Source organism: Folsomia candida, unplaced genomic scaffold, assembly GCF_002217175.1.
Source record: "Folsomia candida strain VU population unplaced genomic scaffold, ASM221717v1 Fcan01_Sc017, whole genome shotgun sequence".
In the NCBI taxonomy this organism is placed as follows: domain Eukaryota; kingdom Metazoa; phylum Arthropoda; class Collembola; order Entomobryomorpha; family Isotomidae; genus Folsomia; species Folsomia candida.
In genome coordinates, this window is record NW_019091209.1 from 1,023,181 (window position 1) to 1,043,900 (window position 20,720).

A 20,720-nucleotide genomic window follows, 5' to 3' on the forward strand; every position below is an offset into this window, starting at 1 on the left:
GAAGCGATGATAAAACGACGACGGCGGAGGTCACATTCGTACAATTTTTGATAATTAATATAACGGAGAGCAGATACTTGACATTTTCTGCTTAAATTTAGTCCATGCAGTGAAAGGAAATAAAGAAAATAGTGTAAGTTTGGGTGCATTTCATGCAGTCATTATCATTGATACATAGTATGATGATGATGTTTTTCATGGTACAATGAAATCTCAACTTTTCACATAATTACACGTAGAGCTGACTACAAAGAAGTCGAACATTCCTATTTTAACCTTAAAGAACAAATTCGTAAAATAATCTAAAAACCGAAGAAAATGTGAAAAAGTCAAAATAAATTAGGCGGATATCATGGATTTTGCATATGGCGAGAATTTTGCATGAATAATATGCATGCATAGTATGTACAAGGAGATATTTTTGGAGAATTATTATGAAAGTAGGTAAATACGAAGGATCGAGTCGTGTATGAAAATGTTCAGAATTTTATGCTCAATGATCGTATGCATATATGTATTAACGGGTTACTTTATTTAAATAATTTGGCCATCGTTCGCAGGGACGATGATTAATATAATTTATTACGTATGTATCTACAGGCAGCATTTCATAAAATAAAAAAGTAATACATTTCGTAAAAATGGTTCCAAACAAGATTAAAATTTAAGTATATTTAAAAATTGTGAGGACGAAACGAAAGTAAAATTTAAATTTGATAATAAACACGATTAAAACAATTTCCAAAAATTCGGTACATAAATTTATATGCTTAATCGAAGCCTTTATTGGCCATAAATAAACTAGGGAACCAGTACATTCGTCCTCTCGAGGTGTCATCAACCCACACAATTCCTTCGCATATTAACGTTTTTATAACACTGTCGGCCCGTTGCGTTGTCCAACCTAAAATAAAAGTAAAAATTGTGTGGATTACGGTTCAGTTCAATTATCTGTTTAAAAAAATATTGAGGGATTTTTTTCACGCCAAGTTTTGTAACTATGTAACTCCGTTAGGTTTGCATACTTATGACGTGAGTGAGTTGAGTTTGTAAACAATTTCGTAAATATTTTTTGCAAAAATCAATCCGATTTCGACTGATAATGGAAATATCAAACGTTTGAATTATTTACAAACTTTTGTATATGAACCAAAACCATGTTTTCGAAGTTTCGTCAAAATCAAATTTCCTTAGAAATGTGTGTAAAAGTTTGTAAGCTTACAAAACCTTACGCAGTTACAAACATTGAGACAATTCAGCAGTCATTTGTCGCTTTGTAAAATGTGCAAATTTCGTAAAATAATTTTACAAACTTTTACAAACTAAAGAGACGCCCTGGATCTGAGTAACTTTACAGAAATTTGTTGGCTAATTTTCCTTAATATTTGTATACATAATTTGGTTAAAGCTTGTAAGCTTACAGAATTTACGAATTTTACAAGGTTACAAAGGACTGTGTGAATTGCCTCATTGACATGAATATGAAAAATGAGTATGTCGGACATATTATGTCCTCTTCATACCAAGATTGGAACAAATACTGTCCACCGTGACGAAAGGGGAGCCTGATTGTGCCGCATACTGGACGACGGTCGTATTGTCCAGACTTAGCTCTTCAGGCACACAAAATATCAGGTACTCCGACTTCGACTTGCCCGACGCGATAACGCCACAACTCTTTCCCAAGACGTTGAGTGACTTTATGGCTCGTAGAATATCCTCGCTGTATATTTTGAATCATATTTTAATCATTTATGCATAAATTAAATCAGGGACGGTCAAATGTGTGTCCCCCTTGACCGGTGTAATAATAAGCATAATGCTTATCCACTCACCATGAAACTTCCGTCTGTTTAAGTGACTTTGACCTGGATTTATTCAGCCTATTTTGAAGTTCTCCCAACGACATGACTCCCCCGTTGAGGTGGGACGTCGATAAGACGACTTCCACGGCCTGGACCGCAATTTCATAATAGAACGACCCCATACCCAACATTTCTGACCAGAATCCTTTCGACGAGGCTAAAGGGTCCACCCCAATTGTGGCGCACATGTCCTGAAAGTGTTCTCGGAACTTGGCATCCTTCTTTATCGCGGATCGGTGTTTCGCAGCGAAGGCTTCCAATTTGGTTTTAAATTGGTCAAGATTCCTGGATAGCTGGAAATATTATAAATATGTAAAAATCAGTGAAGGAACCACGTCAACGTTTGTAACCTTCCTATTTGCGAAATGTTTGTAAGAATTTATGAACTTTTACACACATTTTTAAGGAAATTTGATTTACGAACTTTTACGAAACTCACGAACTGCAGTTTTTTGTTCGAAAACAAAGTTCGTAAATAATTTGAGTGTTCGGTATTTGAATTTTTAGTTGAAATTAATTTTCGTAAACTTTTTTTTACTAAAAAAATGTTTACAAAGTCAATTAACGTCAAAAGTGTGTAAACTTACAAACATAATGTGGTTACGTATGTTAGAAACTTTGACGTTAAATCTCTCATTTTAAATGTGCAATAAAAACTAGATAAAATTAATTATTGTAAATAAAAATACCTCGTCAATTAAATTTTCCTGAAGCAGATTTCCCTTTTCTTTATACTTTTCCTGGCCAGCCTTCAAGTCCTTCACGGCACCCACACCCACTCCTCTTCGTCGCATTTTCAATAAATTTGGTACTTTTGTAGCAAAAATAATTAAAATTGGAAATTAAGTTTGTGGTACAAATTTTGTACAAAAAATCGTTCCTTCTTCTCTGGCTAAATATGAGTTCAAAGTGAGAAACCCGCTGGAGATGAGAGGAGCCAGTTAGCCGGTAGCCGGCTCAAAAGTTAGCCGTCTGCCGTTAGCCGTCATCCGTTAGCCGAATCAAGGATGTGAATAAAGCTATCCCGCACCCCGCATTACCGCACTACCGCGCAACTCTACCGCACCACCCCCCCAAATTACTCCCAAGAGGGTGTGGTCAGGGGAAAGTGGAACTTTTGGGGAAAATGAGATTATCGCTTCTCTAAAGTGCTGTCATGCTCAAATTGTTCAGGTACAACAAACGGGAGTGGGCTGGGGGAAAATGAGATTTTCTAGGAAAATAAGATTTTTGGTTAAACATGTAGTGCTGTGAATCTCAAATTTTTCAAAAACATCAAAGGTGTAGGGACAAGAAGATGGGGAAGGTTAGATTTTGGGAAATATGAGATTTTCGCTTATATGTAGTGACACTTAAATTTAAGAAAATCTACTATTGAATTTTTTGGTCAACTGTTCGGAAAAACGAATTTTATAGTCGGAAACGACTCCCCCGGAAATGATTAGTGGTCGAAGTATCTGAAATTTTAGAAATTATGTGTATGAATTTGAAGTATGTACAATAAGGTTTCAGTTTTTACGCACTCTAAACAAAGCCGGCAACTTGTCGCTGGGCGGCAATTTTATACATATGCACGTGTACGCTTATTTATCAACTCCCCCTATTTAATTCATCACTATTTTTACAACTATTTTTGCAATGGGGTCTTCCACCTTATCGCATGGGGTCATTCCTGCCGCAGACAAGTTGAAGCCTTGGACCGTCTATCGCAAGGTGGGCCAGGAAGGAGAGGAGATTTGGAAGACAGCTAAATTGGTGCACGTCCACGACAAGGAGGGATTCATTGTCACAAACACGGACGAAACGTATCACTTCATTCTAGAAGAGCTTGGCGATATTAAAATTACCCGAATTCCTGAATTGTGCGACGTTCGGTTGAAAGGTAGTACGAATTTTTAGGAAAATACTGATAAAAAATAGTTGTCTAATTTTTATGTCTGTTATAGAATTGGTCATTGGATCAATTAACCTCGCAATTACGGAGGACGGAAGCCTCTACTCGTGGTGCAGTGAATTCCGCTCAGCCGATACACCAATTGATAAGCAAATGAAGCAATTAGGACGGTTCTCTTATTTCAAGAACGATGGGTGCACGCCAAAAGAAGTCCTGAGGAAGAGAATACAACAGGTGGCGTTGCAAGGGGTGGGAAAGGGGCGCGTCGTGGCGTTAACGTTGGGGGGAGCTATCTATCACTGGGGTACAATTGGTGGCATTACCATCCTGGCGCCTTAGTTGATGGAAAAGGCAGAATGGAATTTTGAAATGGGCAAGGATTTTTGGCAGGTAATCTCAGTGGATAGTAGTTTTGGGGCAAATTTCGTTCTCACAGATCGAGGAAAAGTATGTATACACAGTAGTAGTTACGTATAAATATACTATCGAAAACTTGAATGCGATTTACCGGTTTTTTATTGCTGCAAATGGAATATTATTATTATTTTAATACATAAAACGTCCTCAATTGTTTGAGTAGTTGGGGTGCTTTTTATTGGAATCCGGATTTGCTAACAGTTCTGCATTTAACTCGTTTGTTTAAATTTTGTAACAGATATTTCGATTTGGATTGTGTGCAAATGACCCACAAAACTTGCTGATAGGTGCAGGCTTATCAATTAAAAAGGTACTTAATTTTGGGGTGCAGTGTTTGTCAAATTTCGTGAGTATGTTTAACCAAATTTTCGCCTATTTACGAACAGATTGCTACCACACAAACAACTATTTGCGCTTTGACTGCTGGAGGTAAAGTGTACTCATGGAGGATTAAAAAATCTGAAGGAAATCCAGCGTGGATTCCACTGGTTAATGTTCAATTCAAAGACGTCCAGAACAGTGAATCATGTGGGATGGAAGACATTCGTGTTGTCGAGTTGAAGGATAACGTACGTTTCATATGGATAGGATGGTTAGGATTTTCTCTTATTCGACTATCCCTATGAATGAATGCGTAGCTCAAATTTGCCAAAAAAACTACAGGACTATTGTTGTCGCTCTTCTAATCGATGAAGGAAGGAATGTCACTTTTGGTGATGATTTATGGAAGAACAAGGTTACTTTTAATTAAATTTCTCAATTGTGCTTAAAAATCCATAATGATTTGTACTACCGTACTTTACAGGAAGATACGGACGTTACATTTTCCTTGGAAGGGAAAATAATTTCTGCGCATAAATGGATTCTGACGCGTAGAAGTGAATATTTCGAAAAAATGTTTAGCGGCAACTGGAGTGAAACGGAAGGATCGTGAGTACTTTTAAAAATACATACTTGTTCTTTTACGTTTATTAATTTAAATTTTGTAGGGTGATTGAGATCAAGGACACGAAGTATGCTATATTTGAGGCCCACCTTTTCCACATTTACCACGGAAAAGTCACCTTTTCGTGGACAAGAATGACAATATTTGTGGTGATGATGTTTATTTTAAACATAACAAACTTTCAAATAATAAAACAATTTTAAGTAATATAAATTAAGCTAATTATTAAGTACTATTAAATGTGCCTAATTATTTTTTAGACCATAAGAATTTGGGCGGATTGTTATTACTAGGAGAAGAATCGACGTTCCTGTGAAGAGATTCTAATTTTGGAATATCAACGCGGACGATGAATACGATTTGGTTCCAAATGCAGCTTCAGCTAACGCTTATCTACCTGATATTCCTTTGTAGCTTTCTTTCATATGCCACCAAAAGAATAATTCGGTATTTTATTATGTTATTATTTTATTGTAGTATATTATTATATGATTATTATATTATTTATTATTATTATAGTATATTATTATATTATTATTATTATATTATTAATTATTAATTTTTATTAATTTTATTTTAATTTTTACTATTATCATTATACTATTATTATACTATTTTATTATTTCATTTGTACCTATTATTATAATCATTTTAGGATTTGAAGGTGGAGGTGATCAAACTCATTTTGAACAATCGAATCGTCGACAAAACCTCATCGACTGAAGACCACGGACGACGAATCCCTCGTTGTCGTGGACATGCGCTAATTTCGCCGTTTTCAAAATCTCAAAAATTTAACCAACGACGTCGAGGCGAACAAAATGATGAGTAAATACGTGATTTTGGCATATATAAAATTGTGCAATCATAATTAAATTAGATATTTAGATAATTATATAATTATAATTATTATTATTATTAATATTATTATATTATATAATGTAATTATTATTAAATAATTAATATATAATTAAATATTGTTCTTTGTTGTCCTGTTTCTAGACAATGGTTGGCACACTTATTCGTGTCCAATTTCTTCCGTATTTATTAAGTTCTTCTAGTGGCGAGACCAAGGTCATCTCGTTCGGAGCGATTTTCACCATCTACTCAAGAAAATAAAATAACAAATAACCCGTTAGAAAATTAACTTTCGCCCTCGTCGTCGCCATATCGCCATTTGATATTACAATTGATATTACATATCTCTCAGGATATTTCTTACGGGGAATGAGATCATCGACAAGTCGAGTGGCTCCTGTTGGGCAGACAAGTGAAGCAGCATCTCGGCCGCCTCTTTGTCTTTGGGGGAGAACTTGGGTATCTTGCTTTCTTTCCGGCCCTCCAAGTCACCCCACCCCCATGTCGACGAGATACTGGAGCCATGACGGGAACAAACACAAAACTGGACATAAAAATCAAAAACTTGGTGAAACTGGACAAATTTCTGAGAACTCCTGATCAGCGATGTGCAGTCTGCGAGGAAGAAGATAACTGGAACTGAAAATTGAGTCGCAAAAGTGCCGATTCATCCCAAAAAGGGAAAATATTGGTCCGACGGTTGAAAATAAAGGTGGTGGTGGGTGAATATTTTTCCATGCTTGTTTTCACTCGTGAAAAGTGTTTTTTCTCCGGTCATTGACCTCGCCACCACAGTTTTTACTTTTAAGCCTAGTATTCACCTTGTTTTTCGGGCGAAAATTTAAACGGAATATTTCGGCGAGAGAATTAAGTTTGGTTCGAAAACCAAAATATTTTCTTGAATAATTTCTGCCTGAAAAGCCCATGGTATTCACGTCAGATATTTTCAGCAGACATGATCTCACCTGGGAATTACACCACTTAGGTATTTTAATTATAAACACACTAATTAAAGTTTAAGGTTTTTAAAACGAGTTACAAAATGCGTAATCTGAATCTACAAAAGATAAATAGTGTGAAAATTTGAAATTGCCGCTTCAATTTTCAGGCGAAAACTTTTTCGCCTCAGTTCAGCCGAAAAAAATCAGCTAAATTTCGGTCGGAAGAAAAACCGCCCCAAGTTTTCACCCGAAGTATTTTCTGGGGTGAATACCGTGAGGCGAAATTTTTTCACTTTTCGCCCGAAAAGTGTGTGTTCACGCGAAAAACATAATACTTAGCCTTACTCTGAAAAGAAACTTATGTTTATTTTCTGTGAAAAATGTCTAATTATAAATTAACTAATTAAATGAAGAGTCATAAATAAATAATTATTTTGATACCCTAGTTCATTTTATTTTATCCCCGTTTTGTATAACAAAAACCTTGTAAAATTATTAAAAAATCGTATTTTTTTGCCCATCACCTGCCGAATTAAATTTTATTTTTGCAGTATCATAAAATTAATGAAAACAACATTTGACCATCACCAGAATTAAAGAATAACTTGGAAATTTCTTCTCTTTGCTCGTATTATTAAAAAAAACACCCAAAGTAATAATCAAACATAACAAAGTAATAATCAAACATAACAAAGTAATAATTTTTACCCATTACCGAAATATCTAAAAAAAATTACCCCCCTAAAAAAACAATCAATCAAAAATCAATCAAAGGTGTTTGAACCAATTACTTTTCAGATATAAAAATTAATCATACAAACGAATTGAATAGAACAAGTGAGGAATAAGGAAAAAATGAGGAGTTTGCAAAAGAGTGTTATGCTTGATATAATATCTATATTATATTATATTATATTTCTTACTATTATTCCTTATATAACATTTATATTATATTATATTTCTTATTATTATTATTATTCCTTATATAATATTTATATTATCTTATATTTCTTATTATTATTATTATTATTATTACATTATTATTATCACTATTACCTGTTCTTCTTATTCATCAATTCAATTCATTTATTTATACGATTAATTTTTACACATTAGAAATAATTGGTTCATATCATTAATAAAATTATTATGTTATGTGGAGCGTCTCAAAATGCCATACAATTGTTATCATGTTTCCATTAATTCGCACTGGAGATGAGACCAGTTTTCCCGGTGGTGAGACCAAGGTCATCTCGTTCGGAGCGATTTTCATCATCTGCACAAAAAAATAAATAACCCATTAGAAATTTATTATTTACCTTCTTCGCCATCATACGATGTTTATCACCTATTTTTCTTGGTTCTTACCCGAGATGAGACCACTTTTCCCGGTGGTGAGACCAAGGTCATCTCGTTCGGTGGGATTCTCACCATCTGCACAAGAAAAAGACGTAAGAAAATGTTTATTTACTTTCGCCCTCGTCGTCGCCGCCGATACTCACCTTTCCTCCTCCCCCTTCTTGTCGCCCTGTTGCTTCCTTTTGTTTCGTCGACAAGTCGAGTGGCTACCGTTGGACAGACAAGTGAAGCAACATCTCGGCCGCCTCTTCGTCTTTCAAGGAGAACTTGGGTCTCTTGCTGCCTTTCCGACCCTCCAAGTCACCCCCACTTCCACCCCCATGTCGACGAGATACTGGAGCCATAACGCGAAGAAGAAGAAAAAACTGGGACAATCAATTCCACCAAATTGAATATTAAACTAAATTAATTAAATTAAATTGAAAAATATATCCTAACTATTTGTATATGTTAAATTTTAAAACGAATACTGGCATAAAATCATAATCACTTAAATAACCAAACTAATAACAAATTCAGTCCAAAATTAACAAATGTAAATACATTCCATTTATTTACCCAATATTCTCAAATCTTCCATACAATTCAACTCTTGAATTAAGAAATACGAAAAAAGGTACGAAAAAAGGTACGAGAGGTTACGAAAAAATCAGGAGTTTGCAATAGGGGGATGAAAAATAATTACCATTACCTGCATATACTCCTCATTTTTTTCCTAACCTTATTCATCAACTTGTTCTTCTTTCCTTATATAATATAATATATATTATATTATATATTCCTTATATAATATTTATATTTTATTATATTTCTTATTATTATTTTTATTAATATTAATATTATTACAACCATTATTACTTGTACTTCTTATTCATCAATTCAATTCATTTATTTATACAATTAATTTTTACATGAGAAGTAATTGGTTCACATCATTAACCAATCATTAACTACTTCATAGTTTAATTTATCGAGTATAATGACAGATAAACCTTTAATTAGTTTTTTATTTAAATTTATTTAAGTTTGCATAGGATAAATTAATAACCTAAATTAAATTAATAAACTAAATTAATTCAACTTTATATTATGATCAAGAATTTCTGGGATGTTTATAATATGATTCTTGTAATTTGGGGTAATCGAAGTCTTTATATCTTGGGGCAATTTGAAAGTTTTCACGGTTAACGTCCGATTTGACGGTTCCGGCTATCTTGACTACGGCTAACGGCTACCTGGCGCCTCATCCGCTGGAGTTGTTGTTGAATCTCAAAAATCAGCAGAATCCAATCTCAAGTGGAAACTAAATTGGGATTTCATATTTATAATTAAATTGGTGCTTAATTAGTCAACTTATAAATTGTTCTGGTCGTGTGGCGAAGATGTCGAGTAAGTTTTTTTTGGAAATTTCATAATTTTAGTTTATAAGTTTGAACGACAAGTAAACCGAAAAACTGATTTAAAAAAAACTTTCATAATTTATTTTCAATTAAATTCAGTATTTATTTAAATGTGAAATAAATATTTTGTAAGTACACAGTACTAGATGAAGCTAGCTATTTAAAAATGAGTCAATTCACGCAGTTCTTGGTAACTTCGTAAAATCCATAAACTTACAAATATTAATAAAAATTAGCTTACAAATTTTTGCTGACTGATCAAGGCCCTTGATTCAAGGGCTTCTTTTTATTTTTTAAAGGTTTGTAAATAATTTGACAAAACTTACGGGTTTTTACGAGATTATTAATAAAATACTGCGCGAATTGCCTCGTAAAGTGTGTATTTTTGGAATATCCAGGTTTCAAAATCGCTCTAATCCAGTTGGCCGTGACTGCCTCCAAGTCGGATAACCTACTCCGTGCTGCGAAACTTATTCGAGAAGCGTCTGAAAAGGGGGCAAAGGTTGTCAGTCTTCCGGAATGTTTCAACTCACCGTATGGTATAAGTAAGGATTAACGAATTTCTTGTACATTTATGTATGTCGGACTTATCAGAAACTAATTGAGTATGTTTTGTGATAGAATACTTCCCAGAATATGCTGAAAAGGTGCCAGATGGTCCGTCTTGTGAGGAGTTATCAAAGTGTGCCAAAGACAATAAAATATACCTGATTGGAGGCTCTATTCCGGAAGAATCGGACGGGAAACTGTTTAATACTTGCACTATTTGGGTATAAACATTAAGTAAATTGATGGGCAAAATAGTTGCTCCAAATGTATAGTATTTTTTGATCTCCGTTCTTCCAAGGGTTTAGATTTCAAGGGCTGTTACACCCACAAAAAAGACGAAAATCTACGTGGAGAAAACATAAGTCCTATGAAATTACAGGGTTTGTGAAGAAATTAACTTTTTATCGCAGTCAAAATACTACATTTTTAAAAAATCTTGAAAATAATGTATTTTGACGGCGATCAAAAGTTAATTTCTTGAAACAAAACCATTATTTTCGTGTGACTGTGCTCTTCTTGATGTAGATTTTCGTCTTTTTGTGGGTGTAACAGCCCTGGAAATCCAAACTATTGGAACAACAGAGCTATAAACATTATTGTTTAACAAAATATTTTGCCCAGTGTACAGATAGTATAATTTACCGCAAACGATACTATATGTACGCTTTGATTGCGTTATTTATTAATAATTATGATGCAGTATTATATTCGCAACCTTATCTTTGTACAGGGTCCCACCGGCAAACTGTTGGGGAAGCATCGTAAAGCTCACCTTTTTGATATTGACATTCCTGGCAAAATTACCTTCCAAGAGTCCAAAGTGCTTTCTCCCGGGAATCAGATGACCATCGTTGCCACAGAATATTGCAAAATTGGGATTGGAATTTGTTACGATATGAGGTTTCCGGAAATGGCGAAAATATATACGGACAGCGGGTGTGATCTTCTCATCTATCCGGGAGCCTTCAACATGACGACGGGACCGGCCCACTGGCAAATTTTGCAACAAGCTCGAGCAGTCGATAATCAGGTATGGATTGGATAAATATTAGTGCAAAAGCTACATATTTGGTAATGATTTAAACTATATTTAGCTAATTGTACTTTAAAGGTTTTCATGGCCACGTGCGCTCCAGCGAGAGACGAAACTGCAGATTATGTAGCGTGGGGACATTCCATGGCTGTGAGCCCATGGGGGAAAATTTTAGCCGAGGCGGATGCCGGCGAAACAATTGTTTATGCCGATATTGGTGAGAATTGATAACCAATTTTTGTATGAAATTGCTCATTTTCACACAAGAAAATAAAGTGTGAAATGTAGTAAATAAGTTAAGATAATGTTAATTAATAAACATTTTGATAATTGCTCACAGATTTGAGTCAAGTTGCTGAAATTCGGAAACAAATTCCTATCCGGATACAAAAACGGGACGACATTTATAAACTTGTTGAGGAAAAGTGAAGATATTAAACAACAAAGAGACTAATAAAATGATCAAATAGCTACTAGTCTAATCAAAGAATATTATGCAAATGTAACAAATTAATATATTTTTGAGTGTGATGTTGTTTAAATAAACATACGACCCGTACACTTTGTAAGTTTGTTGTGTAAATGGCGTAATACATGTGTATCTTTATTTATTTTTACCGAGTTTTACTTCTATTTTTTTATACCACAATTTAAATAAGCCCTAACTCACTCGTCGCAATAATAGGTTTAAAGTGAATATCCAACAGTAGTTTATGTAGTTTAGTGAATTGAAAATTGAATATTTATGACAAAATTGTGATTATAAGATCACACTGGTACATACATATTTTAGTTTTTATTTAGCGCTTGAAACTTATCTATTTGATAGTCAGGTAGGTGTTCTGCAAGTTTTTACGATGCCCAGGCTGCCAATTCTTTCATATCTTCGTCATCCTCTTCTTGTACGCGACGTGCTAAAAGAAAGGTTACAAAGAGAAGGTTATCAATCATGATGAGAATATTTCCAATAATTTATGGGGAATATTTAACTGATCATGATTTAATCCTAGTCCATGATAAGTGTTTTTTAACAGAAATACTTCTTTTACTCGTAATAATAAACTATTTGGTTGTAAATGGAGTATTATAAATACTCCATTTTGCCAGAAATCACAAGATCGCTTCAAAATTTTAAATTTTAAAAAACTTTACAACTTGTATCGATTCTTATTAACCAACCACAAATGGCTTGAAAGCTTTTGCTGGTCAAGCAAGCTTGCATTTCTTTTAAGATAAGATTATTTCTCTGTTATGGCCAACTTGGATTTCATTTTGATAAGAAGTATTCAGGAAAAAAGGATTAATCATGGTCGCAAAAAGTATAATTAAATTATGATTAGGACCAATTAACTTACCAGGTTGTCTCGATCCAGCCGGTACGTTGGGCAATTGTTCCGGGGTGACAGGTAAGTCATTCGTGACAGGTCCAACTTTAAGTAATTCTTCGTCCAACGCTTGTTGTTCCAATTCTTCCAACTCCTTCTCCAACTCGTCATCGTCTACGTCCTGACCAAAGGCGAGCGGGTTGGAAATGGCGTCTGAAATCTCTCTCGCGACTTCTTGTTGCTCGGCGATATCGTCCATCATGTCGTGAACCTTGTCGACGTCCCTAAAACAAAAACGAAAAGTAAGTACACATTGTTAACACGTTATCTTTTCAGTAATTAATAAATAAGATAAGTCCTCCTTACATGTGTTGATGCGCCGCTTTCAGTGCTTTGGCCGCTTCGCTCATCGTGTTGAGGACGGCAGTATTTGTATTCGCACTTTCCAGCGCTTCACGCTGCATCTCAATGGTGGACAAGGTCCCATCAATTTGCTGTAATTGTTTCTCATAACGTTTCTTCCGTTTCAGTGCGGACAGAGCGACTAGACAAAGAAAAATATGTAATTAATTAGTTAATTAACCATATTTTTAACACCTTTTCATCAATTTTTCCTTGTTTTCACCAACCCAATAAAATATCAATTAAATTAACTAAATTTCAGTGCGGACAGCGCGACTAGACAAAGAAAATACGCATATTTAACTAATTAACCATCTCTTTAACACCTTATCTTCTCGTCCCCACCAATTTGTCCTCTTTTTCAACTAACCCAATTAAGTATCGTTCAAATTAACTACATTTTTCACCGCGGACAAAGCCGATAAACCCGGAAATTAAATACTTGGTTAATTAACCACCTCCTACACGTCACCTCACCTTTTCATCCCTACCAATTGTTTCCCTTTCTCTTAACTACCAACCTAATTAAATATACTTTAAATATGTTAAATGCTAATTTCCTCACTTACCTCGCTTATTTTTCGTCCCATTCTTCCTCGCAATTCCTAACTCGGCTTCAATCTTCTTTTCCAAAAAGTCCTGCTTCTTCATCAACATTTCCTCAGTTTCTCTCAATTTTTGAATCGCCTCCCCAGAAGTGATGGCCTTTTCATCTTTCTTGAATCCGAAAATTTTCGTGAATGTACTCATCTTTTCCGAACGATCAAAAAGAACAAGTTCCCTTCCCAGACAAACAAATGATCAAGTTAGTTAGTTAATTAGTTAGAAAAATAGTCAGTTTTCAGTGGGGGGTGTGGTTGGTGACTAATTAATTGAGGAGACTGAGGAATATTTTTCAGCTCAAAAAGAGAGACGAAAACCAACGAATGAATGATGTGAATGTGGAGAAGAAGATAAAACAAACAAGAATATGGACCCAGCCTAGGAGAGATTTGGATTTGGTCGGTGGTGGTTTTTTAGTTGAGTGTTCTGCTGGCTGGCCACTGCACTTTTTGGCGAGATTGAGTCACTCACTATTCTACTTACTACTCCCGCTATGCCGAGGATGACTCATCTTCGTCACACACACATCCGCGTCATCGTCACTTTCATAAGTAGAAAAAAATTTGTGTTCTTCGTCATCAATGTGAATTGTGATGTTAAGTCGACTGGTTTGTTATGATGTAATGGTGGTGATGATGAGATGATTGATCAGTGGCCGCGGAAGGTGTGGGACATGTATGGATGTTAATATTGTAGGATAAGGGGGGAAGGGACGGGTTTGTATAAGATGGGGAGATGATGCGGACATCGAACAACCGTGGGGGCAGAGGGACGATGTCCTTCTGCGGCCACTGCATGCATGGGGGTTATCGAGAAACTGACATTTTTGCATGTCGAAGAGTCTGCATGATGATGCTATGCAGATGAGATGAGACCTGGGGTTTTGTGGTTATCGGGAATCTGACATTTTGCAGATTAGGTGGTTGGTTTTGCGGATTAAAATAGTAATTGTATCAAAAGTGGGTCTTTATTTTTAACAGATTTTTTTTCATGGAATATGTAAATATGTCGCAATTTAATAAGTTAGTTAGTTAATTAGAGAACGAGGCGTCGTATAAGGTGGCATTTTTTGCATGCTGGATCTCTGTCATGATGATGATCATAAGCACAAAGTATGAGATGCGATGAGATCTGTGCTTGTCAGATTTTATGGTTATCGAACATTCTGCAGATTAGGTGGTTGGGTTTTGCGGATTAAAATAGTTTTATATCAAAAGTACATCTTTATTTAACAGATTTTTTTTTTCATGGAAAATAAATAAATATGTAGTTGTAATTTAATAAGTTAGTTAGTTAATTAATTAATTAGAGAACGAGGCGTCAAAAAAAGTGTGTTATCATCATCACTCCAAACATTTGTAGTCACAACTTTCATTAAAAATTGCGGATTGTTTGGCAATCTTGACCGTTTCCTTCCACGTGGTGGGAGAGAAGACGTCGAGCAGGCTGAAAACAAAAAAAAATTTGAAATTTTGAAAAAATTTTGATTTTTTTTTTATATTTTGCACATACGCAAAAATGAGTTGTTTTCCTTTGACCCCGTTGAGATACGAGCCCGAGACGCAGGCGACCTTTTGGATGCATTCCTTCTGTCCCAACACGGCGCCCACGGTGGTCCTCACCTCTTCCTGGTAGACGGGGGTGCGGTCCATGGTCCGGTCGAGGAGGTCGTTCGAAGTGTCGTCGTCGAACGAGAGGAGACGACTTTTTCGGCCATCCTTACGTCTCCGGAAGCCAAAAAGTTCCATGATGCGTTTCAGGGCGGAACGAAACCTGGCTGTGGAATGGAAAAGAAATGTGTTTAAATATGTGTGGGGACAATTCTGGAGGGGGGGCAATTGTGTTAAAGTTTTGTGGGACAATGCAATCTTAGGAAGAATGTCGTATTGTCCGGAATGAGAGAAATGGGACAGGAAGCAGATATTTAAATATGTGTGTGGATAATTATGGGGACAATTAAATTAATAAATTGTGGGACAATTTAGTCTTGGAACATTCCATTGTCCTGAATAATTCCTAGCTGAGAAATGGGACATTTAAACATATGTGGACAATTCTGGGGACAATTTTATTGTCCCGAATGATTCTCTCATCCATGAAAACAGTCCTGAGAAATGGGAGGAATACAGATATTTACAAATAAGTGGACAATTCTGGGGACAATTCTATTAAAATTCTGGGACAATCTAATCTTAAAACGTTCTATCGTCCCGAACGTTTCCCTTCCTGAGAAATAAGATATTTAAAACTATGTCGACAATTTTGGGGACATTATTGTCCATTTTCACTCACCCATAAAACCCGTATTTGTCGCCACAACTTCCGTCGTCGTCTTATCCCCCTCCACCACCACCACGGCTGGCACCGCACCCACTTCATCCTGCGCCGGAGCGACCCCTTCTTCCTCCGGGGTCACGACCTTCTCGATCTCTGCCAGCTCCTCCGTCGAAGGGATTGACACCGACGCCACCGCGGCCGCCGCGACCTCGGCCTCACTCACGTTCAGCGCCGCTCGCAGCTTCTCCATCAACTTTTTCTTGTGCTCCTTCGTCGACGTGGTGGGCGAGGCGAGGACAAGGGACGCGGATAAGGTCACGAGGACCATGATAAGGCCGAAGTTCTTCATGATGATAACAGTGTTTCTTAGAGGTGTGTTCACAAGGCGAAGATTTGTCACGAAATGGGTGAGATTTCAAAAGAGGCGAGGGTTTTAAGGGGGAGAAGGACTTGAAACGGTATCGAGATCATGTGCAGGATTTCACGCATGGGATGGATGCAATTTGTACAAGGGTTAATTTTACACAGAGAAAAAGAAGGATTCGTTTCCAGGGTAGGTTTCCTTAACAGAAATTTGTGTATAGAAATACATACGTTTGGCTGGCTGACGTTGTAACGGGATTAATGGCTCCATACATCTCCACACAGGTAGTCATTTAGTCATCAAAGGTGAATGTGATGTGATCCCGAAGAAGAAGACCAAGTGACCCCGATTCTCAGACGTTGGTAGTGGATTTATTTATATCGGGATCTATTTTAATCTGGGCCACGCCAGGTATGTAAAAGTACTTGAAAGAAGGGATTGATGTAAGAGATGGACATGAATGATGAGGATGATATGCAAATTAGGTAGGTCATGCACACACCTTTCTCTCCAGAACGTTGACTTGGAAGAAAGGCAATAATCTTTTATTGGAATAATGAAATTTTATGTTGGGTTACAAATTACGTGCTATTTTTCTATTGTTGTTCTAAATATTGTTCATTTTTCGATTGTTATTGTTCTAAATATTGCTCATTTTTAGGGTGAGTTATACATCTCACAAAATATAAATATGTTCATATTTTATTGCTATTCATTCACTAATTATCACTTAAGAAGTTCATACATGCATAAACTGAAATTTACTGCGACGTAGCTTGACCCGACGCCGACGGTGTTTTAAACTGACCCTGCACTTGGTTTGCGGCGATGCACACGTACACATCACAGTTTTGACCGTAGAGGGCCGAATTTCTAAAAATGTCGTAGAACAGGCTGTACTCTGGTGGAATGTAGCCTCCCGCCAGGCTGAAAAGGATGTAATTATTCCTAATTAATTTATAGGTGGACGTAGAAAAACATTATTCATATTTAACTGATCATAACTTAAGACTTTTTTCATGAAATCATGAAATCCGAGTTGACCATAACGGAGAAAGTATCTTATATTGAGATAAACGCAAGCTTGCTTGACCAGCAAAAGCTTGTGCTTGGGAAAGAATCGATACAATTTGCAAAGTTTTTAAAAAATCTAAAATTTTGAAGCGATCTTAAAGAACGTCCGGGAATGAATGGGAATGGTCTGAAAATGTGGTCATAAAATCACAATGAGTTATCGGAATTTTAAACTTTTTGCATATGTATAATACCAAATACGTACCTACATAATTTAATTAATAGCTAAGGCCGCCACACCCCCGTTGGCGACTAGTTCGATTTTCTTGCGAAGATTTTTCATTAAATTTTTTCCCGAAGTTTTTGCCACTTCCGAGGTGATTTTCTTCCATCGTCCTTTGAATTTTCGAAAGGTGTCAGGCACATCTTGAAGCCGGGAGTATACTGACTTAGAACGTGCCCAGAATTTTTCGATTGGGCGGAGTTGGGGTACATTAGGTGGGTTGATATCTTTTGGTACGAAATCAATATTTTTCTTTCTGAGGTACTCGGTCACTTTCTTTGCATAGTGACAAGTGGCGAGGTCAGGCCAAAACAAAACTTTATCATTTTTGTGAAACCTATTAATAAATGCTTCCAATCCAGCCTTGACGCAATTTTTCAGATAAATATCTTGATTGATATTCCCTTCGAGAACTACCGGGTCTGATACATGTCCGTGACTGGAGATGCATTGCCAAATGCAATATTTCTTTGGAAATTTGTCTTTTTTTCGTACTTTTTCTTCATAAGCCACTTCAGAGGGATCCGAGCTATGAAAAAAATGACGCCCTGGAAGATTTGAAGGGTCAACCGGAACATACGTTTCGTCATCCAGGATCACTACTTTTCCACGCATTTTCTTCAACAATTTTTGACAGCAATCCTTGATCCGACTGTCTTGTACGGGCTTGTAATTTGGTGCAGGTTTTTTGGTCCTTGCTTTGATTCCTAATTTATGGACCTTAATTTCCCCCAGGTAGCTTTTGGAAATTTTGACTTTCCTGGCAGCTACAGCTACTGACGTTGATGGCTTGGTTTTGAAAATTTTTTCAATTCTATTTTTCACTCGAGTGGTCGCTAGCTTCGCCGGACGACCAGCTGGCTTCTTGAATTGCACATTTTCGGAATCCTTGAACTTTTTTATGTAGGAATACACATTTGAACTTGGAATTCCTTCCTGCTTAAAAAAGTTCCAGGTCACCTTGGAGTCTCGGTTGGCTGTCGTGTTGTAGAACTCCATCACTCGTTTTGCTAACAGCTCCCTTTCAAACAAGCTTCTTCTACCCTTATCCATTTTTGAAATTTAAGAGTGATATACCAAATTGACCCTAATGAAGTGGGCTTTCAGAAATTTAAATTATTATAGTTCGCGGGTTTATTGATTTGTCAATATACTCGCTAGAGCGCGCATTCCCATTCATTCCCGGACGTTCTTTAACTTAAAAATTATAACTTCTGGCAAAATCGAGTACTTATCGACAACGAAATACTTTATTATTACGGGTAAGATAAGTATTTCTGTAAAAAAACACTTATCATGTTCGGAAGTAGTATTAAATTATGATTTGGAAGACATTTTTGCTTGGCTAAGAATCTATGCGATTTGTAAAGTTTTTAAAAAAATCTAAAATTTTGAAGCGATCTTAAAGTGTGTTATCATTCCTGGCAAAATCGAGTACTTATCGAAAACACGATACTTAATTATGAAGTATTTCTACTTAAAAAAAACGCTTATCATGTTCGGAAGTAGGATTAAATTATGATCAGTTAAACATTAAATATTTGACTCACATAAACATTAAATCCCGTCCGGGCAAGTCTTTCATGTAGTTGCCGAGAATGCAGGCGGATTTGCGCATGCACTGGTCATCTCCGTGATAAGTCCCGTACGCCGCGTCCAACATGTTCTTCGTGGTGGGGTCTTCAACCTTGAAAATGTCCACGATCGGGTTCCCACTTCCGTTTGGGGGAGGGCGAGGGGCAGGTGGCGCCGCGGCGGCGGCTGCTGCTCCCACGGGGGACGGAAATTGACCAAAAATACCGGGAATTTCCTGTCTCGGAAACTTATTATCGGGAGAAGGTTGTGGTGAAATGTTGCCGTGTTGTTGGATAGGAGGAGGAGGTGAGTTTGCAAACTCGGCGCCAGCAATTCCTAGAGAAGAATTTGCGAATTTTGGATTGTATTAAAGATTTGAGAATTTTGCAGACAAATTGTACTTAAGATTTGCGAATTTTTCGTATCAATTTCACATGTTTAGGAAGACTCTTACCATTAAACAAAATTACGAGGAGGACGTACATGATGGAAAATATGGCAAAAATGACGAACCCCTTCATGTCTTAAATTTGCGATAACTTTTTTTTTGCAATACAATCCAATCTGCTCTTGTACAACTAGTAGAAAATTAATGAATGATGGCTAGAAACGAACCCGACTACAAAATCTCCAACTTTGTGCAACTAACAAGGTTGGATGCTCAATATGCAAATTTTTGAGATGCAAAATCCCCTGCAAATTTCACTTACGAATAGATAATGCGAACTTGTGTATGTAAAACATAAGATAACGAGAAAAGGTTAGATGCTCAAGATGCAAATTTGTGAGATGCGACATTACATTCTATAAATTTCTGAGATGCAAAACCCCATGCAAAGTTTTAAGATGCAAAATTCCATGCGAACTTTCGAGATGAAAAATCCTATGCAAATTTCTGAGATGCAAAATTCTATGCAAATTTCATATGCGAACTTATGAATGTAAGAATTTATTATTTACAAAGCAATGTACACCCATTTATTCCCAAATCAGTCCTTATCTACATGCAAATTTTGCTTATCATCCCAATACGCGACCGCCTCCACGACGGAGGTGACGAGATCCAGCATGACGTCCGTGTCCACATCCAGTCCCCCCCAGTCCCCAAGACTTCTCCTCGTCCCGGGAAGATAAGCGATCCCCACGATCCACAAAATATACCCATGAATCACAATCATAAAAACCATGATCATCAGCCCGAAAAATATGTTGACCATCCTACCCGGTTGAAAATCGGTGCCGGCAAGATTCAGAAAATTCAGGGGGTTTTCGTCCTGCTTGATTCCGGGGGATGAGCCAGGTTGAGTAGCGGCGTCACCGGAAGTTGCAGGGGCGGGTTCAGAGGGGTCGAATTCGTCGTCGTCATCGAAAAAGGCGGGGTCATCTCGAGAGGGGGATGACGACGACGACACGTGATGTGACGATGTGTCGTCAAGGGGTGACGATGAAGGTGACGATTCCTCCGCCTCCTCGTCTAAATAATGACTTCCGGCCGGATGCTGTTGACCATTTTCCTCCGTGTCGAAATATCTGACGGGAAAACCAGATGCGGCGCGACGACGAAGAACGTTTTCGTCCTCGGGGTCGTCCTCCTCCCGCCAAACTCGGCTAAATT

At 36.8% G+C, this 20,720-nt stretch overlaps 5 protein-coding genes across 6 annotated transcripts; 1 reads left to right on the forward strand and 4 right to left on the reverse strand.

The window, feature by feature from the left end:
- Positions 1–511: 511 nt before the first annotated feature.
- On the reverse strand, positions 512–2,775 carry LOC110856833 (vacuolar-sorting protein SNF8). The gene is made up of 4 exons (XM_022105395.2): positions 2,555–2,775; positions 1,836–2,158; positions 1,524–1,723; positions 512–904 (listed from the first exon to the last, which is right to left on the reverse strand). The coding sequence occupies exons 1-4, from the start codon at positions 2,657–2,659 to the stop codon at positions 771–773; spliced, it is 762 nt and encodes a 253-aa protein (XP_021961087.1). The 5' UTR covers positions 2,660–2,775; the 3' UTR covers positions 512–770.
- A 6,738-nt stretch (positions 2,776–9,513) lies between these two features.
- On the forward strand, positions 9,514–11,831 carry LOC110856776 (omega-amidase NIT2). The gene is made up of 6 exons (XM_022105321.2): positions 9,514–9,669; positions 10,079–10,225; positions 10,302–10,450; positions 10,960–11,259; positions 11,341–11,479; positions 11,603–11,831. Exons 1-6 carry the CDS (start codon positions 9,663–9,665, stop codon positions 11,689–11,691), a joined length of 831 nt encoding a protein of 276 aa, XP_021961013.1. The 5' UTR covers positions 9,514–9,662; the 3' UTR covers positions 11,692–11,831.
- Position 11,832: 1 nt separating this feature from the next.
- Positions 11,833–14,025, reverse strand: LOC110856777 (charged multivesicular body protein 4c). Its single transcript, XM_022105322.2, has 4 exons — positions 13,559–14,025; positions 12,954–13,131; positions 12,618–12,871; positions 11,833–12,176 (listed from the first exon to the last, which is right to left on the reverse strand). Exons 1-4 carry the CDS (start codon positions 13,737–13,739, stop codon positions 12,115–12,117), a joined length of 675 nt encoding a protein of 224 aa, XP_021961014.1. The 5' UTR covers positions 13,740–14,025; the 3' UTR covers positions 11,833–12,114.
- An 858-nt stretch (positions 14,026–14,883) lies between these two features.
- Positions 14,884–16,584, reverse strand: LOC110857021. The gene is made up of 3 exons (XM_022105627.2): positions 15,885–16,584; positions 15,105–15,369; positions 14,884–15,038 (listed from the first exon to the last, which is right to left on the reverse strand). The coding sequence occupies exons 1-3, from the start codon at positions 16,216–16,218 to the stop codon at positions 14,936–14,938; spliced, it is 702 nt and encodes a 233-aa protein (XP_021961319.1). The 5' UTR covers positions 16,219–16,584; the 3' UTR covers positions 14,884–14,935.
- A 137-nt stretch (positions 16,585–16,721) lies between these two features.
- On the reverse strand, positions 16,722–19,725 carry LOC110856871. 2 transcript variants are annotated; one of them, XM_035857492.1, is made up of 3 exons: positions 19,560–19,725; positions 19,081–19,441; positions 16,722–17,181 (listed from the first exon to the last, which is right to left on the reverse strand). In XM_035857492.1, exons 1-3 carry the CDS (start codon positions 19,624–19,626, stop codon positions 16,995–16,997), a joined length of 615 nt encoding a protein of 204 aa, XP_035713385.1. In that variant the 5' UTR covers positions 19,627–19,725; the 3' UTR covers positions 16,722–16,994. The 2 variants fall into 2 exon arrangements, with proteins under 2 accessions (XP_035713385.1, XP_021961146.1); XM_022105454.2 differs by having other exon boundaries at positions 16,722–17,160; positions 19,560–19,720.
- Between the last annotated feature and the right edge of the window lie 995 nt (positions 19,726–20,720).

Excerpts from the sequence above, each read along its gene's own strand:
- LOC110856833 (XM_022105395.2), bottom strand. The coding sequence starts at position 2,659 with ATGCGACGAAGAGGAGTGGGTGTGGGTGCCGTGAAGGACTTGAAGGCT. Across the intron at positions 2,159-2,554 it reads AGGAAAATTTAATTGACGAG|CTATCCAGGAATCTTGACCA; the intron begins GTATTTTTATTT and ends TAATATTTCCAG. Across the intron at positions 905-1,523 it reads CAGTATTTGTTCCAATCTTG|GTTGGACAACGCAACGGGCC; the intron begins GTATGAAGAGGA and ends CTTTTATTTTAG.
- LOC110856776 (XM_022105321.2), top strand. Across the intron at positions 10,226-10,301 it reads CAACTCACCGTATGGTATAA|AATACTTCCCAGAATATGCT; the intron begins GTAAGGATTAAC and ends GTTTTGTGATAG. Across the intron at positions 10,451-10,959 it reads TTAATACTTGCACTATTTGG|GGTCCCACCGGCAAACTGTT; the intron begins GTATAAACATTA and ends ATCTTTGTACAG.
- LOC110856777 (XM_022105322.2), bottom strand. The coding sequence starts at position 13,739 with ATGAGTACATTCACGAAAATTTTCGGATTCAAGAAAGATGAAAAGGCC. Across the intron at positions 13,132-13,558 it reads TGGGACGAAAAATAAGCGAG|TCGCTCTGTCCGCACTGAAA; the intron begins GTAAGTGAGGAA and ends TTCTTTGTCTAG. Across the intron at positions 12,872-12,953 it reads AAAGCGGCGCATCAACACAT|GGACGTCGACAAGGTTCACG; the intron begins GTAAGGAGGACT and ends TTTTTGTTTTAG.
- LOC110857021 (XM_022105627.2), bottom strand. The coding sequence starts at position 16,218 with ATGAAGAACTTCGGCCTTATCATGGTCCTCGTGACCTTATCCGCGTCC. Across the intron at positions 15,370-15,884 it reads GACAAATACGGGTTTTATGG|CCAGGTTTCGTTCCGCCCTG; the intron begins GTGAGTGAAAAT and ends TCCATTCCACAG. Across the intron at positions 15,039-15,104 it reads GGAAAACAACTCATTTTTGC|CCTGCTCGACGTCTTCTCTC; the intron begins GTATGTGCAAAA and ends TTTTGTTTTCAG.
- LOC110856871 (XM_035857492.1), bottom strand. The coding sequence starts at position 19,626 with ATGAAGGGGTTCGTCATTTTTGCCATATTTTCCATCATGTACGTCCTC. Across the intron at positions 19,442-19,559 it reads CCTCGTAATTTTGTTTAATG|GAATTGCTGGCGCCGAGTTT; the intron begins GTAAGAGTCTTC and ends ATTCTTCTCTAG. Across the intron at positions 17,182-19,080 it reads GGACGGGATTTAATGTTTAT|GAATAATTACATCCTTTTCA; the intron begins GTGAGTCAAATA and ends TAAATTAATTAG.